General features: G+C 34.0%; 2 protein-coding genes and 1 long non-coding RNA gene across 6 annotated transcripts; 1 reads left to right on the top strand and 2 right to left on the bottom strand.

Annotated features, from left to right (window-relative positions):
- Window positions 1–1,744: 1,744 nt before the first annotated feature.
- Window positions 1,745–3,336, bottom strand: LOC147399851 (uncharacterized). 2 transcript variants are annotated; one of them, XR_015179135.1, is made up of 3 exons: window positions 2,973–3,336; window positions 2,372–2,567; window positions 1,745–2,169 (listed from the first exon to the last, which is right to left on the bottom strand). It is a non-coding gene; the product is annotated as an uncharacterized LOC147399851 (long non-coding RNA). The 2 variants fall into 2 exon arrangements; XR_015179134.1 differs by having other exon boundaries at window positions 1,745–2,567.
- A 12,393-nt stretch (window positions 3,337–15,729) lies between these two features.
- LOC147399850 (tetraspanin-3-like) lies at window positions 15,730–18,650 on the top strand. The gene is made up of 2 exons (XM_086445381.1): window positions 15,730–16,466; window positions 18,188–18,650. The coding sequence occupies exons 1-2, from the start codon at window positions 15,951–15,953 to the stop codon at window positions 18,533–18,535; spliced, it is 864 nt and encodes a 287-aa protein (XP_086301507.1). The 5' UTR covers window positions 15,730–15,950; the 3' UTR covers window positions 18,536–18,650.
- A 625-nt stretch (window positions 18,651–19,275) lies between these two features.
- LOC147399849 (uncharacterized) lies at window positions 19,276–25,583 on the bottom strand. Of its 3 annotated transcripts, none has more exons than XM_086445380.1 (4): window positions 25,254–25,582; window positions 21,891–22,233; window positions 20,983–21,040; window positions 19,276–19,731 (listed from the first exon to the last, which is right to left on the bottom strand). In XM_086445380.1, exons 1-3 carry the CDS (start codon window positions 25,394–25,396, stop codon window positions 20,999–21,001), a joined length of 528 nt encoding a protein of 175 aa, XP_086301506.1. In that variant the 5' UTR covers window positions 25,397–25,582; the 3' UTR covers window positions 19,276–19,731; window positions 20,983–20,998. The 3 variants fall into 3 exon arrangements, with proteins under 3 accessions (XP_086301506.1, XP_086301504.1, XP_086301505.1); XM_086445378.1 differs by lacking the exon at window positions 20,983–21,040 and adding an exon at window positions 20,159–20,210 and having other exon boundaries at window positions 19,284–19,731; window positions 25,254–25,583; XM_086445379.1 differs by lacking the exon at window positions 20,983–21,040 and having other exon boundaries at window positions 19,309–19,731; window positions 25,254–25,575.
- Window positions 25,584–27,311: the final 1,728 nt, after the last annotated feature.

The raw sequence follows: 27,311 nt of genomic DNA, 5'->3' as shown, positions 1-27,311 counted from the left end.
AAGAAAGAAAAATTCGTATGGCTTTACTGGCTGTGAGTAACATCACTTATAAATTTGCTTTTGATTTCATCGTCTGGACCACTGTAGACATTGTTTCATGCATCATTTTTTATATAATTACCACTTCTTGTTACATTAGTATGCTTACTAGTCCATATAGGTCCCACAATATATGCATATATCACTTAATTACTGATAGCATATGAAAATTCAGTCTGCAGGAAAGTTAGTCAAAGATAGAGTCCAAGATGGAAATGCAGCGGTTAGCAAAGGAACAAAATCAGTTGCTGGTATGTTTTTTTAGTTTTTCTAGGTTGGAAGAACTTTTATGGTCATTTGTGTTTGATTTGGTATTTCTTATGGTCTACTCTACAACTAGAACACATCATACAACTTTACAATAACTCCCATTTTACTTCATATTCAATGGCTAGTGAAGGACCTTCTAATTATGTAAATAGCACACACAATTATCAGGTGGAGATTGCTTTTGCATTTCCAAGTTCCCATATTCATGAACGAGTGATGATATTTTCTTTTAAACTAATTTATTATGTTTGATGCAGCTGCTAAGACGGCGATGAATCTCTTTAGTCACATGCCAGAAGCAACAAACAGGGAGAAGGAACTGATGAAAGCGTGTACGGACCAAAGTTGGTGGCTGTAATTATTTGCAATGTGAAGATCATTACTGCTGGCCTTACCCAATTGAACCTCTTATCTTTTGGGGCTCCTTATTACATGGGAATGTGGCATTTCATATGTAGTCTTATCATTTTAATGTCGTATGGTAGCATTAAAAAGTATGTGATGTGAGAAAAACTAAGAACTTGTAAAAAGGATAATATCCTTCTTTTTGTCGTTAAATGGAGCTTGAATTGGTATATAATTTTGATCGATTTAGGCAACGAATGTGAGTACTTTTTTATTAATGTCTGTATGAAGTAGGAACGATTAGGTGGTAACAAATTGTGTGCACTTGCCTCTTTCTCTTTCTCTCTCTCTCTCTCTCCCTCTCTCTCTTTTAAGAGTTGTGATAGAGTTTCAGAATGACCATGATCTACCTTTGAGCAAATGTAGTTTGATCCATTCGATTGTGAAGGGTTTATAATTTTAAACTCAAAAGAGAAGAGATCCAACTGATGGGCTCATAAAAACTGATGTTCAATCCCAAAAACCTCAAATAGCATTCTAAATTTTCTAATAATAAACACCTCCCCGTCAAAACTGGGAAATATAAGACACTTTTGTTTGATTATGGTATTGGTAGAATGGACTCAGTTATTTTTTTCTTTTTGAGTTTTATTTTGTCATGGATAGGATAGAGAAGGGAACACTGATGTCCTGTTGATTTTTGAATTTAACAAATGATACAAGACTTTGGTGGATTTTGGCATGAATGCATTCGCTAGCACAATTTGTTGAAACTTATTTTTGGTGGAATCTTGGATGTTATAACTTTCTAGGGGAAAGATAGTGCAAATGTACCATATCAGTTCTCACTATTTCAATCTAACATTCTTACTTTGAAGCTACAATCACTGACTTGTTTAATTGCCTGCAAAAATGAGTTATTTCCTTTCGGACAGTCGAAATCTGTTCAAGTGGAATTTCAGTTGTTCCCAGTGCACTAGCTACTCAACAAAGTTGTGCAAAAACAAGTTTAGCTTTCCAACAATCATTATCTGTTTTAAATTTAGGAATTTAACTGCATAATTGTTCCCAAAACTTTCACAATAGTAGCTGAAATAGGGGGAAAAAACTGCTTCCTTTCATTAAGTAAATGCATCTATCAGAACTAACAAGCTTAGAAAACAAGTTCTCATTATGAAAAAATAAGACTTATAAGGGAAGGCAATTCGTTGTTTAGTTTAAAAGCTAATCTTGACGCATATGAGTTCATCAGCCTGCCATTCCCCTTCCGGTTTGTTTGCTCCCACTTCATTGTTGCCTTAAGGGAATACATAACAAATAAATAACACGGCTTGTCTCTCGAACCTCAACTGCAATGACATCTGTATCTATGTTCCTACTTACTTCTGGGTTCCCCTTAACCCCAATAAGGCAATGTTCCTTGCTATGATTGAGCCAATGGCCTGTGCGTCCCGTTCTGATAATTTTTTGTAGTTGATTAGTCTTCACCCAAATGGAGCTCCTCGATGTTCTAAACTGAGGAACATAATCAAATGTATGTCAGATTATATGCACTTTACAAACATAAAAGATCCTCCAGGATTGAAGTAAGATCTGAGAGTTTCATCTACGACAGCAAAATCAGAACAAGCATGTATGACAAGATTTTGGTCAAAATTTTCACATTTTACTATGCATATATCTCCATTATCTACAAAAACTTAGATGAAAAGTATACCTGAAGAATCAGACATGTTAGAGAACAACTTACGCGACTTGCCATTCCAGTCAAACAACTGAAGGAAACCCCCAAGATAACCTCCACCACCCTTTAAACCTCGTTTGTCAATCCCCATGTCTCATGTAGAGATCAAGACCATCTAACACTCAAATGAGGGGAAAATCATGTTCCTATAAACATGTTTCTCAAGAATCTGGAAATTTACAAATATAAGAAGAATAATTAACTTCACCAAGCTAAAAATTTATCCCAACAACACATAAAACAGAAATTTCAATCAAATCCACATTTCAAAGACACTCCAATTTCAATCAAAATGGATTTTGATGTATAAGACATTACGTACCATATTCACCCCAATTATCTGTAAACTAGAATTTCAAACATGAATTTTAAATTGATGAATTGGACAATAAACCAGACAGAATTGAATGGGACACATAGCCATTTTTTAGGCCAAGGTTTAACCAACAGAACTCACTATGGATGTCAAAAACTCTGTTCCAACCCAGGAAACATTAGTTAATACAATTCCTAAATTAGCAGTGGATATCTTATAAATGATGAAGGTTAGAATGAGGAGAAATGGACTTCTTACTCTTCTCAATAGCCAGTCCACTAATCTTTAGAATCTCAGAAATTGTGAAAACTGTAGCAATCGCTGAAATAATAAAAATAATGCAAGTTAGGGAACATAACTTGGTGAAAGGAGGCAAAAGATACACTAGGAATTCCATTCACAGTGACTTACATTATTCTATCATTATCTACAAAAACCCCAAACATGAGAAGAGTATCTCTCTCTCCCTACTGTTATCTAAACTTAAATGTCATAGAGGGAATCACTAGCATGCAGACACTCAGTAGCATAAGAAACTTGCAAGGTTACCTTCACAAACTTCAACCCATCAACATTTTTTGTCAATAAAACCTGGAAAGGGACACAAATTGTTGAGCCAATGAAGGGATTGAAGCACCCAATGGTGTAATCTAATCAATTATTTACCAACAGAATAGTGACGCAGAAACCACACCGTATGGGGTTTTCGATGATTCGTCACAATCAATATCTTCAGGCATTTATAATAAAAACACAAACAAGGCGGCTGCCATTCGAACGATATTTTCAGATTAAACAAATAAAAGTGGCATTCGGGTTGTAAAACAGAGAGTGTCACCAACATGTACATAATCCACACATAAAACTCAGCAGAACATGAAATTAAAAAATAAAAAATTTTAAAAACTAATTAAGGTTACCTTTGAGAGAGATCGAATTTAGGGTTTATTTGGAACAAGTTAGGGAGAGGGAGAGAGAGAGAGAGAGAGAGAGAGAGAGAGAGAGAGAGAGAGTCAGGAAGAAGTCGTTTAGAAATGAATCGCCCAAATCATCGAAATGGACCAGATCGCCGTCTCAAATCGTCGATGAGGAAGACTTGTCGAAGAGGAGCAGATTTGTGGAAGTCGTCGTCGCTGCCGTCTTCATCTTCGTTTACTACAGAGATAAGAGAGGAGAGGAAGATGAGTTCATTTGATTTTGCAGAGGAACGAGGAAGAAGAGTTCGTTTGTTTTTGTTTCTGTCGAAGAGGAAGAGGAAGGAAGAAGATGAAGTTCAGATCTGATTTCAGATCGATTTGTTTTTGTTTGTTTACGGGGAGGTAGTTGCAAATTCAAAAATTTCTATTGTTTACATTTGTTTGTAAAGTTACAATGATCTCAACCGCAGATCTAACGTTAATCGGAGGGTCTCTACCGTGAGTCGCGATGTGAGTCGCTATATGAGTCTTGGGAACGCGACCCTATATATATATATATATATAGGGTCCCGTTCAGCAACAAACATTTGGCAAACATTTTTCAAAACATGGGTTAGAGGTTTTCGAATGGGCTGATTTTTGGTGAGGATGATCTCTACGGTGAGGAGATCATCCTCACCAAAAATCAGCCCATTCCAAAACTTTTAGCCCCAGTTTACAAGTTGAAAAATCTTGGACCGTCCATTTTTTGTAAATCATTTTTGATGGGGTTAGAAGTTTTGAATAGGCTGATTTTTGGTGATGATGATCTCCTCACCGTAGAGATCATCCTCACCAAAAATCAGCCCATTCCAAAACCTCTAACCCATGTTTTGAAAAGAGAGAGAGAAAAGAGTGGTTTTTTGCTCATAGTGCTCACAGACTCCTCGGTCTGTGCCATGTCAAGCATGAAAGGGTAATTTTGTAAATTAGGGATGCCATTCAATACACGTATGTTCATGTGATCGGTGGATTTTGGATTTTTGTAAGAAAAATTCTTTGAGATTTTAATTTTTTTTTTATCCAAAAGAGAATGAGAAGAGTTACAAGAAGTGACAATTTGATCATAACCCAAATATAAGAAATGCTCAGTTTGATAATAGTCACTTTTAATTTTGTATCATGAATCCACCTTCAATTCAAGGGGCAACATTCTTGACAATTTCCTCAACAAAAATGTAAATAAATAAAATTTTAATATTCTAAATTGTGTATCCACCTTATGAAATACATCTTTATCAACAACATAATTCATCTTGGATTGATCAAGTTGATTTCTCGATGCCCTTATATTACCACTACATGTTATAACCAAACACAACTTTAAAAAAAAAAGTTATTTTTTTTGCTTGAATAATTTTATAAGGTGAAAAAATAAAAACAAACCAACACACCCCCATAGATCTAGAAGTTTAAAGAGTGATTTTGTGATAATCTGTCAGACTTTTAGTGAAAATTAGAGTTATCTATGTGTTTTCAAATTGTTGTCACACCCTTAGACTTGGGTATTGCAGAATAAATTGAAATAAAATTACCAAAATTCCCTCAATTTTGACCTTAAAACAAATACTCTTGATTTTTTCAAACAAAAAAAAAAAAAACCATTGTCTGTTCATATGAGGTATTGAATTTTCTTAAGTTTCTCTTCAAATATTTACTTTCTACTATTTTGAAAAACCCCCTATTTTCTTCCCAAAACTTTATTATTTTTCAAATTCGAAAACTCCAAATCACTTTGAATCCTAACCAACCCCATCTCTAAATTACTATTCATTATTTAAAATACTATTCACTTACTTGAAAAAAAAATGAAAATGAATATAATAAGTAAAGGATAAACAATGATATTTAAAACATATCTCATAAAAAGAGAAGGTCAAAGGCGATATTTATGAAAAAAAAATAAGGATATAACAAGCATTTAAAAAAGGCGAACAACGACAAAGAGAAGCCATACAAAAATTCTCTCTATCCTTTATATTTGATGATGTGAATAATAATATAAAGGGAGTATCTTCATTTTGAAGGCCGATTGAAATTAGAACCAGAAACCTCAATTTATATATTTAGAGATTTGAAGATTGATTGGAGTTGCACATAGAAATTAAAGACAATGAATTTCTACAAGAAAAGTGAAGAGTTTTTGGCCAAAGTCATGAGAGTAGGTAGTTTAGTCATTGGGGGTGGGGGTCTTTAAGATTACCTAACTCTGACAATAAAGTGTAATTATAATACAATTTAGGTTAGCCTTATTAAGGGTTGTTGGGTCCTCATGGATTGCCATGTTCGCAATCCAAGATCCTCAGCTCTCTAGGTTTCGTGGCGTATATCAAATTTTATGTTAGAACATTTTTCTTATAATTTCGTATGGTAATTCTGTAATCCTTATTTAGAGATCTACTATTGATAACTCAACTTTTACTTAATACACTCCAATTTTTAATACAAAAAATCTCGTAATACTCATTGATACAATTTTAGTAGTTGTTTACAATAATATTTAAGCTCATATAAAACCCAAAAAATAGAAATGTGAGAAGACAAAAATGGTAAAGTTTTTATTGTGGCAGCCCAACTTTTACTTATTTTCAATCATTCACTTATTAAATTTTTTTTTTTTTTTTATATTTAGGGTGTAACAAGTAAAGTTGAGGTTCTAAATTCTAATAGCAGCTCTCTTTATTTATCAAGAATATCTAAATATATGGCCCACTTTTATCTGCCTTTGTTCCCATGTTTTTCATCTCTCTCTAAACAGTACTTTCAGAGTCAGCGTTACATTATTATAAAGATTTAAAAAAAAAAAAAAAAAAAAAGTTCCATAAAGTTCCTGCAAAAGCATAAGCCGGAATCCACCTGATCTGTCACCCGATTCTTTATTCCTCGAGATGTGTCGGTTTATAATATTTGTCCTGTGTGATGTATCACGAGGATATAGAATCCGGTTAAAATTATGATTCGCTAATCCTAACCTTTGGTTAACTCCAAACACACATAATGAGTTAATTTTTAACCATCTAAGCACGTGATTTCATGTCTGACATTTGTATCGCATTACTCCACCACTGCAGGAGTGGTTGCGTATTTTTAGGGCCCACATATCCTCATTAGTCCTTCAAAAATATTTCGGCCACCTATGAAAACATAAGAAAGTCATGGGTAAAACTGACAACGGATCGGATCAATACTACTCCAATACCGATCCGATCCGATTGAATTAGAATATGTGAACAGAATTTTAATCTGATTCGTTTCATTTAATCCTAAATCCGAAACTAATCCAAACGCAAACCTTATTTTCAAATTAATTATCAATTTTCCAAAGAAATTTTAAAAATATAAAAAATATAAAATCATATATAATTGAAAATTTTATTTTAAAAACCCTAAAAAAATAATTTATTATAAATAAAAAAAGTAAAATATATTTTATAATTATTAAAAGGAATTCAAATCAGCACTTTAAGTGCCGAATTAAATATATATATATATATATATATATATATAGCAGCATTTAAAGTGTTGAATGTGTCGTTCTTTTTTTTTTTAAATAAAATTTTCCTAATTTTTTTTTAAATGACTCACCCCTACGAGGTTGGCTCACAACTCAACAAACGTTTGACATGTGGCGCAATGACATTACCAATAGAGAGAGCTTCCCCCTCCTCTTGCCCACTGCCTACATATTTATTTTTTTAGATTTTAAATCTTAAAAAAGGTCATTCTTTTAGAATCTAACGACACTGTCTTTTAGATTTAATGAAAATATTTATATTAAAAAAAAATTTAATTATTTTTCGAATTTGATCCAAGGTGTTAAAAATGGATGATCACCGAGCATTCAAATTTAAAAATAAAATTCAATGGTGAAAAATAACTATTTAATTTTTTATTTTTTAAGTTCATGTAATTGTCATCTACAACTCCATTGCATCGGATCATGTTTTTTAATGTCACAAGGTGATCAAATAAAAAAGTTTGTTTTTTTTAACTATGGGCAAGAGAGAGAAAGAGGCATGAGGGGTGTTTCAACTACTAACATAGGGGGAAACCAAAAAGACTAAAACTTGTTATCTATATATATTTATATGAAATTAAGAATATAAAAGAAAAATTAAAATATGTTCCGATCGATTTTTTGTTCGGAATGGATTGGGGTACATCTGAATCCGATCTAAAATTGTACAAGATCTAAGATTTCAATCTGAATCAGATCCAAAAATTCAATTTTTCATGTATTTTTCGGATTGGATCGATTAAGACATTAGGTATGGCTCAGATCATTGTCAGCCTTAGTCATGAGGCACAAATTTTGGGCCCACTAATCTTGAAAATGTCTAATATATCCCTTGATGGCTAAATTAATGATTTCAAGTTATTTGATTTTAGTACATTGAAGTTCTAATCCCATTTCTTTACTTGTCGTAATGAGAGGAGGCAAAGTAGAAGTGGTAGGATACAAAAATTTGAGTCATTGTAAATGCTCTTACTTGTATATTCAAGTTTAATATAATCACGGTCATTTTGGTAAAAAAAATCAACAAATTTGCAACCTACCATCATATAATCACGTTGTTTAGTTTTCTAAATTATAAAAGTATCTTTTATAAAAAAACCCTTGAATCAATATTTTTAATTACAAATAAGCTCTTTTGATATATGTGTGTTGCATGCGACCATCTAGCTATTAAAAAAAATCGAATCTAAGAACTAGAGATTAGTAAGTCTCTACAACTAAGAGAGATTCAACTAAGATTGTTTAGGCATGTTTAATGAAGGTCAATTACTTCCCATTTAGAAGAAATCTTCTAATCGAAGTTTATACAAGAGCAAGATCTAAAAGAATGCAAGTGGAGACATTGGAAATAATAGTAAATATTCTTTTAATAATTTAAGACGTGATTTTGGACAAAGTGGAATGAAGGAACATGATTCGTTTAACTTATTGATAGGTACAAATATACAACATATTTTAATCTTAGATATGTCACTTAGGGATTTGTTGATCGGTGTCCTGTTATTTTAAAAAGTCTAATGTGATATTATAAAGTGTAATGATTTTTTAACAATCCCTCTGACACACGCTCCTATCACAGAATCGTAGATCATTTTCTTAGAGGTACTCATAATCATAGATCTATTTCTTGGGTGTCCCGAGATAGATGATCTACGATTTTGTGATGGGGGCGTAGGGGGCATGTGTCAGAGGGGGGGGGGGGGCATGTCTAAGAAGGATAATTGTTGATTTTTGAAGGTCAAGTGATAGATACTAGAAGAAATGTAATGGCATAAAATTGGTAAATTAGGGTTTAATGGGTGGGTAAACCTGTAAATAAGAAAGCAACATGCCATTGGAAAGGAGGATAGATTCTCTTTGATGTAAGAATGAATCTAACTTTAACGTCAAGGAATATTTGGCATGGACCACACTAGAGCAAAAAATCAAAGAATACGATTTTGGCTAGATGTGTTAAAATTGTTTGGATATTGACCAAATAAGTAAGGAAAAATGCAATTTACCAAATAAGGTAAAAAGAGAACTTCTATTGCCACACCAAATTTTGCTAACACCACCCCAATAAGGTTTTCAAGTGAGGGAAGTGAGAGTGTGAGACAAGATCACTAGACTGCTTTTGGTTTCTGATTGCGTTCCAGTAGTTCCTAATTATAGATGACTTTGACAAATTCTAAAATGAGGATCTTTTGAAAAATAAATAAAAATAAATAAATAATAGTTCTTGGAGGAATTTTCTAAATAAATTGAAGTTTTAATCTAGTATTGAAGACTCCAAACAATGTATTTTTGGAGAAAAAAATAAAATAAAATAAAACAAAACGTAACACTATTTCATTTTTAATAGTAGACTAAGGTCACGAGGCACAAAGGGTATTTAAAAAATTTCACCAAAACGATGTGCCCTAACATTTTATTAGTTGCCCACAAAGCCAAGGAGAAGGGATATGTCATCAGTTGGAAAATTCGGGAGGCCTCTCTTTTTTTCAAACAAACCAATAATAATGCTGAAGTGACCTCATGCTGGAACCTCATATTGCACTTCGCGGCGTGAGAGTGGATAGGAACCATAAATTGATCTTGATGAAAAGCATCTATGGTTCCTATTCACTCTCATGTCGTGAAGTACGATATGAGATTTTGGCTCGAGGTCACTCAGAGCACGACTCATAAACTAAAGTGGTACCTCAAAATTATCATTAACCTTCAGTGACAATAACTATTGGGAAGGTGTCATTGGTACATACTTCAGCTAATAATACTCTACAATTAAAATTGGTATCTACTTCAGCTAACATACTTCTCCAGTTAATAGTACTCACATTTTCCAACCTCTTTCTAGCGGACGAGATTAATTGAAATAAAATGCCTATTTCAAAAGAACTGTGATAATATGGCGCTCCCCTGTGACGCACGCCCCCATCTCAGAAACATAGATCAGTTGCCTCAGGATACAAAATAATTTTTTTTTATGATTATGTGTATCCCGAGGCAATTGATCTACAATTCTTGATGGAGGCGTGTGTTAGAGGGGACGTCAGAAAATCATTACACATTTCGAAGGGTTATGTTAATGTACCCTTAGAACACATGTTAAGATGCATTAAATACACTTTGAAAATAAGCATTTGAGGGTATTTATTTATTTATTTATTTTTTTTAAGGTATTAGGTATTAAAGTGTCGAGATAAATAATATTGCATAAATCGCAAAAAAATAACAAGCACACAATGCAAAACGAAGAAAAAAACAAAAACACAAACACAGATTTATGAGATTCACCATTTTTTGTGCCATGTTCCCCGAGGAGATTAATCTTATTCACTAACAAGCAAAGGTTACAAAGGAAACCCCTTTTCCACTTCATCTTTCTTAGATTTGTTTTCTTTTCCGAATAAGAAAACCCTAGGTCATAGTTGTATATTTATACTTTGGTCTGATTGCACAGATACCCTAAAAAAATAATTTCCATTATGTCCCCAAGAATTTCGGTCGGGGACTACACACCCAGACCCCCACGACTACCCGAGAACCTGATGTGCAACAACTTACGTACTTGGATCTTAGTCACAAATTGAACACAAGACACCTTTTATAACAAACAATTCAAACCATTGATTATAACTTGTGATCTAATTGTCAAGATCAACCTTTTACATCGATCAAATTGTTGAGATACATGTTTTGAATGGTTTGTATCCATGATCTAAACTGTTTATCTCGACGATTTGAGTTTGATATTCTATTCAGGTGAGGGATCATTAAGAAAAAAAAAAAAAAAGATTTTACAAATTGAGTTGTTAAGATATCACCCCAAAAGTCATGCTGCATTTAGAAAGAAGTCCCTACCACATTCTTTATTAAGTAATTTTCCCAAAAACTGAAGTTTTTACAGAATAGTTAGGAAAGTCTAACGTTTGTGCAAATCCCTCAATATCCTCCATGTCCCTAAGTCACAGTTTTAGGATTTTTCTATGAACACATTAGCCAATTCCACAACTATATTAGAAAGAGTCCCAATAATATGATTCACCAGGTGGCATACTCAAATGACTTCGTGACATGGACAAGTTCAGGAATTGTAGATCTGTACACTCTCGGGATACACTTTTTATGGGGAAGTGCAATCTCGTATCCCGAGGCATTCAGATCTATGATACCTGAACTTGTCATGTCATGGAGCCATTTGAGTATGCCATCTAGCGAGTCATATTATCACGAGTCTATTAGAAAACTTAATTTATGTCATAATTTATATATCTGGCCCTCTATAAAATGAACAATTCAGTGGAAAGATGTTTCCTCAGAATTAAAATGAAATAATTTTCTAAGAAATATGCACCGATCCCTAGTAAACATGCATTCTTTCTTTGAAATCATCCTTATAAAATAATGTTCGAAGTTACAAGAATAATTGATATAAAACATAGATGATAATGATATCCGTACAAATGATAAAAAGGAAAAGTTGGCCACAGAGCTTTTTGAGACAACTTTAAGTTTGGTTTCGATTTTAATTCAATCAAAGACAAATAAGATGTCAATTACGTGAAATTGGGGCAACCACAAGCCCAACAAGAGTGGTCCAAACCATTAAATATTGAAATTATTTTGTTTCTTTGCAATTAAAAGGGTTAAAGGGATGCTAAAGTGGCATCATTCTTGCTTTTAAACTTAAAATATCCTCCCTCCCTTCTTTTTTTTAATGGTTCTATCAATGATAAGGTTGCCAATGTATCGGATTATGATCCGATTAGGCTGGATCTTGGATACATTCATCCCATAGGATTGAGATAGGATCCAGATTGGACTTGGGAACCAAATCTTGTAAGTTAGTGGAATGGGTCGATTCAATTTCAAGATCTAGTTCTCTAATTAATTGATAGCTTAATAATGGTGCTTTCGTTCCAACATATACCTGACTAATTAGAGCTAACTTGATATTAGGGCGAAATAAGACTCAAAGTTGCATAATGTGTGTTGAGGACCATTTATTTTTCTCGAGTTATAACTCATTTTTGATAATAAATTTCACAAATCTACTTCAAGATTCATGAAATAAGGTTGCAAATGATATTTATTGATTTTGATAATAATGAGAGTACAAATCTCAGTGTTATCCTCTAATTAACAGTCAAAGACAAAGATAGCGTGTGTAACTTTTCTTATTTGTAAGCTTCGCATGTGATCGACTGAGAAGATTGCTTTAATGGTGATTTTATTGTACTTGATTTTCTGTAAAAGTATTTATAAATTTTCTTCTCTCCGAACTTCGTGTTTTATCGACTAAGAAAGATTTATTGGCTTCCAGAGAAGGCTTTAGGCTTTATCTTATCTTTAATCCGAGTCTGAGTTTCTTGAAGAACTTTGCTTCGTCTCTAAAGGAGGGTTAAAGAGCTTCTTCTTCTCTAAAGAGAGGGCATTTGTCTTTTGAGAGAAAGTGATCCAAGTCCCTCCAACTGAGAGATGGAGGACTTTGGTATTTATAAACTTAAGGATAATTTAACTTTTCAATTATACTCTGACTTAAAGAGATTTGATTGATTCATTTCAAGGCCAAATTTGTCCAAGGGCCAAACTCATTTATTTTGGTGTAAGGCCCAATATTTTATGTGGATCACTTGGACTTACATGACCTTGAACTTTATCTGCGAAATCCCAAAACCTAAGTTGTATGAGGTACGTATCAATGTGCTTTATTTGAATGCGTGGGCCCATTTATGGCTTTTAAGGATTTATTTTGATTTATAAAATTTCTAAGAGCTTTTTTAAAATTTTGACGCCTACACTCATATCTCCAGGAAATGCATGTATGGTTCCTTATTAGCAATTCAGAATATGCTACAAATTCGAGTTCTATTCGATTTTGGATTGCAAAAAAGAAAGAAAAAAGTTTTAAAATTCGGTCAAAAATTCGATAAATGAAAAATAAATTTGTGATTTCTTTAATTAACAACATTTCATCGATGATCACATAAGAGGCTGTTGATTTCAACAAAATTCATAATAATTGATGATCAGAATAAGTTTAAGTGAAAATATTAGAGTATCAATATGATTAAGGTGTATGGTGGTACACCGATTCATTATCTTAACGTAATTAAAATACGATCTAGTTTTGGGATTAATGAGGATAGTTATGTATGGGCCAATTTATGGCCAAACCTTGCCAATTGATGCAAACCAATAGTTTTAATACCCAAATTAGTGGACTTTCGAGTTGGTTGGATGAACCCTAAGTAGACTCAAATTGTCAAAGATTTATTAACTAAAAGATAAAAGTTGTATAAGAATAATAAATAAAAACACGATTTATTCTATCTAATATTATCGTAGAAATTATCTTAAAAAATTAAATGAAAAAAATTCAAGACTACAAGTCATATTTTGGACATTTTCTTTTACCTTATCCTAGAAAGACATTATCCACGGGTTTCTCGTTAGTTGGAAAAGAGTATAACCACTACCTTCATTATTATAACGAAAGAAGGTGAAATAGAATTGGTTCACCACCTTTACATTTAAACTTAATATTATCAAGTCTTTAATCAAATTAATTAATTTTCTCAAATTATAAAATATATTATCTTAAAAATCTCCTTAATTTATATTTTAATTTACTGAAGGTCCTTGTAATACTTGTACCCGTTAGTGGCACAAGCGACAACTCTAAAAAATATGCCAATGAGGGCACAATGTGCCATAAAAGACTAGAATTAGCTTCCTCTAACACTAATTGGTTTTCGGTGGAATAATAACTCTTAGTCCGACAAGTAGTATCTGAGCCAAGTGGTCATGGGTTCAACTTGCTGGAGTGTCATTATGAGTGAGATTGTTGGTGCCACAATGTCATTCCCTGTAACGGGCACGACACGACACGACGTCAAATGTCATAAAAGACTAGAGTAGTCCTCCTCTAAAACCTATTGATTTTGGGTGGAATGACGGCTACCTACTAATTATATCATACATCTTGACGTGAAAGTGTGCAAGAATCATAAATGCTTTTTGACTCATATCTCGATGAAAAGCATCTATGATTCTTACACAATTTCACATCAATTATACGATAGTAGGTACAATGTTGAAGTCACTTCAACGTTATTCTCATATATTATTGAGATCCATCAGTTAGTTTTGAAACCAATGTAGACAAAATTTCGAAGCGGTGGCCCGCTTCAAAATTTTAATAATGCCTCTCAGCAACATGACACATTCTATTTCTATGGAGGTATCCCAAATATTAATGAAAACATAGGGATGTAAAATAAATAATAAAAATCATGTGTCATGTTGCGAAGAGGGTTCTATTAAAATTTTGAAGCGGGCTGCCTTCTTGATAGTTGGACTCGATGAGTCCAACTAAGCGATGGTTGTGTTGGAGCCATCTTCTTCTCCAAATATTAATAGAGATCCTATTTTAAGGCTGCGGGCAACAATTATTTTCGACTTTTGGACCCACAGATCCAGAAAATTTGGGCACCCATTTGGATTCAAACCTAATCAAAACCAACTGATTGGTGATTTCTATACGACACGTTTCATTCTCACCCAACGCCACATCTTTTGTGGACAGTTGAAGAAATAATGATGAATTTAGTGTTGATATGGATAGGACAAATTCGAAGTATGAGTAATGGGCTCAAACAAAAATGATTAACGAGTACTAGACTGGAAGTTGGGCCCACGGCCCACCACTTAAGACTTGTCCTTTCATGGTCACATCTGAAGCGGTCAAAAATTTAGTGGACCAGATTATAAATCCAAAGCATGTGGGTCCAACCCATTTAATTCTGTAACTCAATCATCATAGCTTTTAAATAACCTTCGGATCATAAAATTTATGACCGTTAGATTAATTGACTTTTTGACTAACATTCTGATTGCTTCAAAATGGGCTGTGATTCATCTTTTGGTCATAGAGTGGGGAATTCTGGCCCATGAAAATAGCTTTAATAAATATCAAAGTTTTGAGTTTGGACGAAAGCATATGAAATTTAATTCTTTGATAGAGATATTTTTTTTAAGACAATGTGGTCATTATATATTCTAGGCCCATCATGAATTTTAAAAAAAATGCCACGTGGATGACTTTTCCGCCGATTAATCCTTAAATTCCGGATGTGCCTCTATGCGGACCAAGGCACCAGTGGCCATATTTATTATTAATATCCATTTAATTATATGGTTGCTTGAAAACCATTTGTTTAAGAGAATGGCTAAAATACATATTTTTAATTTTTTTTTATAGATAAACATACATTTGGTCCAATCGTTATTGAATTCTGAATGTTCATCATTGATCCGGTTTTTAAAATATTGGTTGGAGTCCGCTACCGCTCTACCCATATCATACGCTACCCATATCGTATGCCACGTGGGCATTTGGGATTAGTCTTTCCTTCTCTAATAATTGGTGGTGGTGGTGGTGACTAGGGCCCATTACAGTGCTACATAGTAATGGATTGCCACCTTTATCAAGTATTTGCCGAAGATTTACTATTTATATTATAGTTGCATCTTGGTAATTATTTCGGTTTGAGAAAAGGTCTTATATAATAGTGGATACTAATATTCTATAACATTTGTTCTATAAGCAAATGACCTTTAGGGCCTTAAAAACTGCCCCATATCTCTCCCACGCCTTGGTTCAGTCCAAGCAACCTAAGACTAAAGAAAGGAAACCAACCAAGACCCATATTCCCTCCATTAAAACAAATAAATAAGTCCTCTTGATTCTTCATTCTTGAAGAGAGAGAGAGAGAGATGAGAGCTAGTAACAGTTTGATTGGTTTGATAAACTTCTTGACATTCTTACTATCAATTCCTGTAGTAGGAGGTGGGATATGGCTGAGCAGCAAAGCTAACACGTCCGACTGCATGAGATTCCTACAGTGGCCGTTGATCATCATCGGGATCTCCATCATGGTGATCTCCTTGGCTGGTTTTGCTGGGGCCTGTTATGGAAACACCTTCCTCTTATGGTTGTACCTATACTCTATGTTCTTCATCTTGGCCGCTTTGATTGGTTTCGTGATCTTTGCTTATTCGGTTACGGATAAAGGGTCGGGTCGAACCATGTTGGATCGGACCTACCTTGATTACTATCTGGTGGATTACTCAGGGTCGTGGTTGGAGGAAAGAGTAGCTGATGAGAGTTATTGGGTTAAGATAAGTTCTTGTATTAGGGACTCCAAGGTTTGTAGTAAGATGAGGAGAGAGTATGGTGGGGTGCCTGAGTCACCTGATATGTTCTACTATAGACACCTCAACCCAATTCAGGTAAGAGGAAGCGTATGCTCTCTCTCTCTCTCTCTCTCTCACACACACACACACACACACAAGATGTAGGTAGAAATTTTTTTTGGGTTATAAGTAAAACATAAAAATTAATTAATGACCCTGAGGGGTTGGCTCAATGGCAATTTCGGATAATAGGCGATTAATGCCCATAGGTAGTGAGTTCGATAAAACAAAGTGAAAAAAACTTATATTTGACGGCCTAAGACTGTCGAATTTCATAAAATTTGACGGATCATGGCGTCAAAATTTTTTTTTCAACGGACCGAAATCATTAAATTAATGGAGGATGGGAGAAATTTGATGGCTCTAAGCCGTTGAATTGGGGATCATAAAAAATTTCAACGGCCATAGGCCATCAAAATTTGCTTTCTAAAATTTGTGGGCTTTGGCTCGTCGAATTTTCTTGTCAAATCTTTTAGTTTTCACATAGTGTATCTAATATGAGCATTAATTCCTCATGGGTGAGGGTGCACCCTCACTTACTTAATGAGTGTAATGTGTGGACGTTACATGTGCCCTGAGATTAGTCCTTGGACAAGACCATGACAAAGCCTAGATAAGGGCAAAGAGTTTGATTTGGGGCTAGGAGGAGATCATACTTAATATTTTTTTGGAAAATGTTGAACCGACTTACTTCAACATTGCGTTGATGTGGTAATTTGTAGAGAACTATAGACTTTACTCAGTTTAGGACTATTTTTCCCTTAGGGTTTTCTTTGTCTATGATAGTGGAAAGATCATAAACAATGGAGAAAATAATTATTTCCTATATGATTACTATGTTTTGTCTTGATATTGTTTTTTAAATGGTGTAACGGTAAGAGATGGGGTTATACGGACCGAAGGACCATCTCTCTATGGACCACATGCCAACGTGGTGACCAAAACTACTGTCACATGCCACATGTATGTAGAGCATGAACTTTTATGAATTTTGAAAAAAACAAAATTAAAAAAAAAAAGAAGAAGAGATTTTTTCACTGTTGATTTAAATTTTAAATATGGGAGTTTAGTGGCCGTCCACTTTCAAACTCAAGATCTAACTTTAAAAAATAAATTTTTTTTCAAACCCAATCTAGACCACAAATCAAGAGCGATGATGTGTCATTCGGTCCATTCTCTACCATTTTTTTTTTCCTTTCATTATTAAGTAGTTTATTGATTTTTTTTGCTGATTATAAATAAGATCTAATCATTCTAACTATAAATTGACACTAAGGCTTGTTGGGCCACATGAATTTGAATGTTGGCCGAATAACACCTCCCCTTCATCAAAAGGCTTTGAAAAGGACTGCTACCTCAACTACCAAATTTGAAATTCATAGTTGAAAATTTAAGTTCTTAATTTTTTGTGATCTACAACCTTATTTATACGTATTCCTATAATACATATCCCGATAATAGTTATTTTGAAGATAATTCTCAACCTTTGAATGTTGTGCTTACACAGTCAAGATCTTTATATTTGATTCAATGGAACCCCAACCCTTTAAAAATTTTAAAATAAATTTGTTTCAGAAAAATATAATTGAAGTCCACAAGTTTCAAATTCCATCAAGTTGATCTTATGATAATGTGCACTCCATTGGTCAACCAAGCTTCTTATATTTTGAATTTATAAGTCTCTATAATTGAAGCTATATAATTATTGTACTAACGGCTTTTTGATCATTTTATTGCTTGCTACGTGATACGTATAGTCTGGTTGTTGCAAGCCACCAACCGAATGTAACTACGTGTACATAAATGAGACCGTGTGGAACCCAGGAGACCCTGGATTGTTGGGAAGTTCTATAGATTGCTTGAGGTGGAGCAATGATCAAGAGCAACTGTGCTACAATTGTGATTCATGCAAGGCAGGTGTGCTAGCAAGCCTTAAGAAGAGTTGGAGGAAGGTTTCAGCGACCAACATCGTGATACTTGTTGTTCTCGTGATCTTCTATATCATTGGTTGGGTTGCCTTCCGAAACAATAGGAGGAGTGACAACAATGAACCTTATGGGGTGACCAGGATGACAAAGTCACAACCTGCCAGGATCCAATTCTAAGTATTTCTTTTCTTTTGTTTCTATGTATTATTGGTTTGATTGTAAATTGCATGTATATATGTAAGAAGAAAATTTGTTATCTATGAATAAATTGGGCTATTCTTATATGGATTAATCGATATTTTTCTAATTATGACAGAAACTAAGGGCATTCGGATTCTAAAATCCAAATTGCGTCCCGTGTTTCGAGCCTAGAATTGGATGTTAAGTTTGTTTTTTTTTTTTTTTCCCTTACATTGGCTTGGAATGTATCATAAAGGGCACACTACACGGGCAGAGTTCGTAAAATTTTAACACACTTTTGAATTAAAAAAATATCAAATCATAGTCAAAATTTTTCTATAACGTAATTGTTTCCATTCAGAAAACAAAAAGAATTATTAAAATATTCTGGTTCATGAAAATTAGTTTCTCAGATGCAATGGAACCTCTGCAATATTCATCCCTATAAAGTAGAAACAAACCAATTGGCATATAAAGATTCACACTATGCAAAATGTTGTGTTTGGTCCAAAACATGTTCAAAACAACCCCATTAGTTTAACTATGTTTGACATGGTTTAAACTATATAACAATTCAAATTGTAACACCTGAGACAATACTTATGCGACTAGGCCGATCTCTGTTCGTCTCTCCTTTGACATGGTTTCTGACTTATTATATGGTTACACCCAATTTCCAATAGAACATGAAACCCAAATACAGAATTCTTTGGGAAAAACTCTTGCTGTCACTAAACTGGAAAGAAAACCTAAAACATTTATAACAAAATTTCATCATCATGTCTTAGGCCACAAAAGAAACTTTACATGAAAAATATGCTGAGCATACATATTTGCTAAAGCGTCTAATTTTTCTGAGAAAATACAAAAGAACAAGAAGAAAGAAAGAGGTTCCCTAACAAATAATCTACTGGATTAGGATCATAACCTCTATTAAATCGTATTTCCTTTCCCAAATGATCATGCTTTTTGGTTAAACGAACAACTAAGATTTTTTATTTTTTATAACATGTTATGCAAAGATTTCAATCACTGTCTTGGGTTATGCGGTAACATCATTTGGTTTAGGCCAATAATATTCAAACAACCTTTTAAACAAGACACAAAATGTTGAGGGAGACACACACCTAGCCGTCAAATGAAAAGACCACTTCATCTTCTTTGCTGAAGTTATGGGTTGTGTGATCCACCACCTACAGATAAAAACAGTTTATCTTTAACTTTCATCAATATTTGGAATCAGATATGTGTATGCATGCATGATGTGTACTTGTGTAAACATGTAAAGGTTTCCTCAAAAAACACAGTAAACCTAGAACATATGAAAAAGTCTGAGTCAAAGACCTTGTGATAAAAAAGCCTTTAAGTAGCGTTACATTTAGTAACATGAGAGATCAGTGAAAATACTCTGCTTTTTTCCTCAATTATGTATGTTTGTATACATTTATATGAGTAATTTTATGTCTACGCACGTAAATATGCACATGTGACCTCGACAAAAATTGATATATGGTGCAGCTGGAGGGTTTTGTAGACAGGGCTTGGCCACCTTTTGGCTAAAAAAAAGGCATTATAGAGGTTGAAACAAGCACCCAGAGCTTTATATGGGAAGATCGCTACCCCGAAGATGTAGCAGAGCCTGACTTTGTGGGTCGACTAAAAGGTGTTCACACTGTCACAACCAAACATAAATTCATTGGTTTGATCCATGCCACATCTATCAAAATCAAATTATAAAAGGGAAAAAAGGGGGTGAGAGGGGGTTGCAAACATTTCACTTAGAATGGACTGATTTGTTTCTTAAATGCATTTTTTTTATTTTTTATGATGGGGCTTCTGAACCCGTAAACCTGGCAAGCAGGGGCGAGGCAACTAGTCTCCTAGAGCATCATATCTCGTCCAAATCCCCTGGGTACATGCAATACCCCACAAACCACACATACCAGGTAAGCAGGATAAATCCCTGTGGGTGGCCAATGAGGGGGATTGAACTCAAGACCTCTCCCTTTTTGGAGGTATGCCTTGTCCACTGCACTCAACGTTTGTTGGTTTTTTCCATTGATGCGATGCTTGACTTTCAACTAGACATGCCCTCGACCCAGAGGTCTAGGGAACAACTTGCGTTCAAAAACTCAATAATATATATTTTTTTGATGGGTAAGCTGGACTTGAACCCATGGCGTTAAAGTTGCTATGCAATTAAAAGTTCACGTTGAACATTTGGAAGAGATGGAAAATTGGGATAGGTGCAGTGAAATGGGTGGTTTGATCAAGAAGTCAAAAAAGATTGCCTATGGGGTTGAACCATGGTACAAAGGAGTTCAAATTGATCATGTGACAAAGAACTAATTATGGGGCCAAACCATGATACAAACGATGATAATAGAAATAGCTTCAAATTGAGACAATATCCGATAAATCAGGAAGAATTCAAGAGGTTCAACCAGCAATGGTTGCTTGTCATGTATTGAATCTATGCTTGATGCCATCCATTATAGCCTTCCGTAGTTCAAAAGGCAAATATTTTATCAGCAAAGAGCCAGACTTTCAGCAGTTTTGTTTACAAGCAATATTAACTCTAGTTTCTTAAAACAGATGGTATCATAAGAAACCATCACTTCCATAGACAAGCTGGACTTCATTAAATGTACCATTGCTTGAGTACTTGAAGGCATTGTACAATGAGATTAATGCACAAAACAGTTGAACGGTCCGACATTACACCCTAAATTGCTTCAAAGGATCTCAGTTCCTTAACTACAACCAAACAATCATGCAACAAGAAGCCTAAAATTCCGTATGTAGTGGGAGATGGAACTCAGAATTTTCTTTAATGAAATCAAAGTTCCCGCCTTCATGATGACAAAAACCACAGTAAGTGTGATTCAGGGTCTTGGTGGTTTTTTATTTTTTGGGGTTTCTATCTTTGGGGATATAAAATACGTTTTCTCTACTCTACTGTTTTTGCTAGAGATCTCTAGGGCTGTAAAACTAGAAAGAAAATTGTGATTGGATTTTTTAGCTGATCCGTGGATGTAGGCACACTGTCACACCATGTAAATCCTTGTGTTTTATGTGCGATTTTGAGTTCTCTTTGCTATTTCATTTTTTTTCTCCATATTATCATAACGTTTTTTAATGCCAAAAAGGAAGCAACAAATTAATCCAATTACACTAACTTTAAGTGCGGGAAATGTCCTAATTTGATCCAACCTAATGTGGGTACAACCCTACAAATGAATGTTTGGATGTTTGTAGATCTACTCTTCGAATCTGATTATTTTTATAATTTAACGTTGAAGCAGTGAACATGATAAAAGATTAACAACAGGTGGAAGAAAGAGATGCTTACATTGGTATTGCTGAGTTCTAAATTGTAGAAATCCATCATATCCTCTTTGAACAGAGGTCCGGCATGCCATGTCCCAAGGTTCATCTTAAGAAATTTAGTACCCGAAATTCGGAAAACACGCAAATCATCAGGAACAGGAGGCACGTAAGAATGCCCACATTTTGATTGAACAATTTTCCTGCCCATGTCACCATTAATTTTATTTGGATTCACAATGGATGCCTTGGCAACTCCAAGATACCATGTTTGACCACCAATGGAACCAAGGCATTGTGTCACACTAGCATGATGAGTGATTGTAGAAAACTTTAACGGGCGACCTTCCAGATGCATAATGTAGAACCTGTCACCGTAACAAAATGGTCGATTTTCCAGCATTAAGTCATTGCCCGTTACGTATAATTTGACTACAAAATCAGCTTTCTTGGGCATACCACCAAGTATATTCCGATGATCCCAATTGTCCGATCCTTACTACCATTTTTTTTTTTGGATCCTTCAATTTCATTAGAATCTATAAAATGATAGATTGTATCAGTTCAGATCATTGGATCTTTTGGTCATGGTTTGGGTCTGATTTGAGTATCAATGTAACTCGAATCAGAAGCTGTTAGAATTTTTTGTTATTTGTGGGCTTACATAGATCACATGTTTAGTTAAAGAGTGCTGATATTCTAACTAGAAAGTCTTCACTCGGTCAACAATCAGCTGATGTGTTACAGACACAGCACCGTAGATCTGTTACCTGATACACAAATGCACATCTTTTATGGGGATTTGCATTTGTGTATCCTGAGGAAACCAATCTATGGTTTCATGACCATAACACATCAGCCGAGTATTGACCGAGTGAAGACTTTTTAGTTAGAAAATCATTATTCTTAGTTAAATTGATCAAATAAGATGAACTGTTAGATTTTTAGTGATGAGTGTACCATATGACCTAATACACTGAACTTGATCATTAATTAAGACATCAAGGGTTGATGCACCTAATACATTGTATTATGTGAAAATAAATTAGAGTATTGGTCCTTATTTTATCTCGAACTGCATCTACGAAATCCCATCGTCATTTGCTTCTAAGAGAGAAGAAAATAGAAGATCAAACACAAGAAGATTGTCTTCTTCTTAAAGTTTCTCATCCATGTGATGGGGTTAACAAGTATGCACCTTTAATTTTAATTTTCTTTTTCTATAGATTGATGATGCATGATCCTCGTGTTCTGTGAATTAACATACATATTCAAGTGATGCAAAGTTTTAATTTTACAAATACAACATTTCCATCTTCCTATCTATTGGAGATCACATTAGACACACGTCTAACATGATTCAATTGCTCAAACTAACTCCACCTATAGACACACGTCTAACACCACTACACGAGAAACAATTCCTTAACCACCGGTTGTAATTTTTACCTTATATGTAGTTGTTGTATATTATCATCACTCATTTGTAAACAATCTCTTATACATTCAAACTCTTGGATTGTATCCTCTCAAAGACAGATAGAGAAACCAAAATATTCATCTCAATTCTCAATTGTTCTTACTATCAAGTTCCTATTCCAATCGAATCAAGTATCCTTTGCCTTTGGTACTAATAAAAAAGGGGGAATACTAACGTCCAAGACTTCACGGGGATATTAACATTCTCCACCACATTCACTTTTCAATAATACCTTTGTACATTTTGTCTTTTAGTAAAACAGACAAAGGTATATTAATCTTTTACATAATAAATTCATTGTCCTTGATAAATGCATTTATTATGTTGACATTGATTCTCAAAGTATTTAATTTACGGCAAACAAGACATTTAAATCCACCGTTTACAATACCTTTAGTATTTATGGGTCTTGTTAGCTTGTACCCTATGTTGAAGTGCAATAAATGCATATGAAATTTTGATTTTTATACAAAAAAAATACCCTAAAAAACTTCATTTTTACCAAAAATGCCCTCAAATGCTTATTCCTAATGTGTATTTATTATGTAAAAGATCAACACAATCTTGTATTTTTCACTAAAATATAATTAACAAGGGTATTATTGTAAAGTGAATGTGATGCATAATGCCAATGTCTCTAACATAAAAAATATATTAAATTAAATAAAAAGGAAAATGTAGAAATAACATTGAAATTGACATTGTTTCATACATTGTTGACATGGATGTGTGTACGTGGTATGAACCATGGATGTTTTCATCGAGATTTATTAATTGACATGGATGTCTGTACAGAACCATAGATGCTTTCCATTGATAGGAAAAATGCTTTTTCGATAGAAATTTACTGTGTATTTGGTAACACTTTTGAAGTCTGAATGGAGGTGGTCCACCTTTAAAATTCAGACTTCAAAAGCTCTATTGCTATTTGTTTCGATTCAGATTTTAGAATTAAGAACCAAAATTCAGAAGTTTTAGTTCAGCGATGGGGGGACGTTGGATGAAACTTCTGAATTATGAATATGTTTTTTATTCCTAAAATACCCTCCTTAAAACATTGATTTCTATCACTTATCCTTTATTTATACAAACCCTAAAACCCTTATTTTTAACTTTTCTACCCGTCATTTCTCTCCTATCTCTCATTCTTCTACAAAAATGCTGTCAAGGTCTCTCCCTTTTCTTTCTTTTTGTGTTCGAAAACCCTATTTTTTTCACTCCGTAATTAACACAGTAAAATCTCTCTCTTTCTTCGATCTACCATTTTCATCCATTAATGGACATCTTTTTTTCTTCTAACATCATATGTTTCATATATGTAATTTCAATCATATGCTAACTTGCCAAAAGTTGTTAAATTTAAGATTTGCAATATACAACATGAACGAATTTCACATGGCAAACTTGTTCATCATCTTGAGTTTGACCATTCAATTTTTGTTCTACAAGTTCAATGGTTTGGTTTGTGACATGATCAGATTGCTAATCAACTAGAAAATGTATGATTGTTTATTGTTTGAGTATTACCTTGTTGGAATATAATTTCTCAAGTATGAATTCAATTTGAAAACAATACTTTTGGGGTGTTTGATTTATTAGAAATTGAAATTAAATGTGTGAATGGTTTCATTATGCATAACATATTATGTTTTTCCCATAACAATTTATTAGAATTACAAAAGGGTAATATTGTCAAAATGACCATTATGTTTTAAAATTGTATTTGTAACCGAAGTTTTAAATAATGCAAACAAACAACTTTTCCAAAACCAGATTTCTGATTCCAAAAAACAGAAACTAAACTTCAGACTGTTACCAAACATACCCTTAATACCTGGTTCTCAACTTCTTATTAGTTCAATTCCCGATCCAATAATAACCAGGGTAAATAAAAAGCACAGAGAGTACCTTGGAATCCCTCGACTGAGGTCTAATTGCGCATCTCGAGGCCCAAACTCATCTCCATCTGGAGAAGCCTCTATCACCTGACCGAATTCTTCAAAACTGGTGGGTGTCGCTTCGATTACCGTTAATTTCACAGTGGACGGCATCACAAGAGAGAGACTTTCCCGCGCAATCTCTGTTTCAAACGGCCGTTATCACGGAGATGAGGGACTGATTCTCTCGTAGAAAGAAGAGAGACTATTAAGTGAGAAAGATCTTCTGTTGTTGCAAAGTGGAAAAGAAATGAACGGTCAGGATGAATCAGGGGTATTCTCGTATTTCTTTAAAATGAGAAGGGTGGATTTTGGAATGATGCTGTGGATAAGATCACGAGTCACGAAAGATTCCATTTGTTGTACTGATTATATATATATATATATTTATTTAAACATACCCCCTCCGAGTTTTAATGAATATTTTTGAGACATCCACCTGCAATTTAAAATTGATGACATACCCTTTTGACATTCATAATTCATAGGCGATTTTTTTTTTTTTTATTATTATTAAATTTATCCTTTTTCTTGTAAAGTTTCCCTTCACCTACCAATTTCGTAATTCCCTTTTTAATATACAGGGACAAATTGATAAATTTACCTTCATGCCCTTGGTTTAAATATAATTCACTAGAAGCCACCGACGGACCAAGGATTTTACCCACGTGGGGGCAATTAAGAGTGTAAAAAAAATTTACGAGGTAATAGTGGCAGATTTATTTATATGTTGTTATTTGTCACAGTAACTCGATAAAGTAGATTTGAAATTTCTTGTGAGGGGCAAGTGCCTCAATTATTTTCTTTGCGGTAGTGTATTTTTTGTTTGTTTCTCATATTATAAGTTTACTGAGAAATTTGACATGACACCTTTAGACCCCGATAGTTATATTGAGTTATTCAAAGGCTATTTCAATAAAAGTATATGGTCGATGTTAAGGAACTCTTTTGCTTCAAGAAATTCTGGTTGATTGCTTGGGGTGACTGAAGAATCGATCACTAACTCATTCTCTTGCAGATCCTTACTTGTCAATTGTTATCATGACCTTCACTGTAAATCTGCCCATGCCAAAAGGATTAATATACAAAAACAAAACATTAGTATTTTAATATAAATAATGCAAAGTGACTTCAAGATTGTACCTCACATCACACTTTCCTGGTATGGAAGTGTGTAGGAACCATAAATGTTTTTCATCGAGATATGAGTGAAAAAGCATATATGATTCGTGATGTGAAGTACAATGATTGGGTTGCAAGTTAATTCGGTTCAAACCGAGAACCGAACCAAACTGTGAAATTTGGATTGGTTTGGTTCGGTTTAAATTGATAATGGTTCGGTTTCGGGTTGAAAAACTGAAGAACCGATGGATTCGGTTCAGTTTTCGGTTCAGACTTTATAAATAATCGAACTAAACCGAAAATCGTACCATATTAGTATTTTTAATATTTACAAAATCCTAAACACTTTCGTTCTTTCCCTCTCTTCTCTGTCTCTCTCGTCTCTTGCAGGTAACATGTGGCTGCAGGCTCAACTCTGGCGGTCGGCGGTCGACGATCATCTCTCTCTCTTGCAATTGTGTGCGAGATAGCGGCTATAGGCTGTGTGAGTGAGCGTGCTGCTGCGGCTGTGACTGTGCGAGTGTGCAGATGTGGGCTGTGATTGTGCGAGCGTGCAGTTGTGGGCTGTGACTGTGCAAGTGTAATTTTGATTGAAAATAAAATCTAAAATTGAAATATCAATGATTTCTAGGTTTTTTCCCATTCTAAAAACATATAAAATTTTACTTCTAAAAGAAGTTATATTTAGAATATTAAGTTTATTATTCGACTCAATTGATGGTTTTCGGGAAAACTTCCCTATTTTCTTTTAGCTTTTATCGAATTTTTTGTTTTACAGTTTGCTTTAAAGGACACCTCTGAGTTAGCATAATGTGCATTTCATATTTAAAAAAAACAAAAAATAGTATAAGAAAAAAAGACAGGGACATTTTTTTAGTAAATTCAAACTTCTCACTTTGGTTAGCTT

This window comes from Akebia trifoliata, chromosome 6 (assembly GCF_017979445.1).
Source record: "Akebia trifoliata isolate Shusen 1 chromosome 6, ASM1797944v1, whole genome shotgun sequence".
Classification (NCBI taxonomy): Eukaryota; Viridiplantae; Streptophyta; class Magnoliopsida; order Ranunculales; family Lardizabalaceae; genus Akebia; species Akebia trifoliata.
This window is presented reverse-complemented; position numbering and strand designations above follow the sequence as displayed.

Excerpts from the sequence above, each read along its gene's own strand:
- LOC147399850 (XM_086445381.1), top strand. The coding sequence starts at position 15,951 with ATGAGAGCTAGTAACAGTTTGATTGGTTTGATAAACTTCTTGACATTC. Across the intron at positions 16,467-18,187 it reads GACACCTCAACCCAATTCAG|TCTGGTTGTTGCAAGCCACC; the intron begins GTAAGAGGAAGC and ends TGATACGTATAG.
- LOC147399849 (XM_086445378.1), bottom strand. The coding sequence starts at position 25,396 with ATGCCGTCCACTGTGAAATTAACGGTAATCGAAGCGACACCCACCAGT. Across the intron at positions 22,234-25,253 it reads CTCAGTCGAGGGATTCCAAG|GTTCTACATTATGCATCTGG; the intron begins GTACTCTCTGTG and ends TTACGGTGACAG. Across the intron at positions 19,732-20,158 it reads GGCTCTGCTACATCTTCGGG|GTGGTGGATCACACAACCCA; the intron begins GTAGCGATCTTC and ends TTTTATCTGTAG.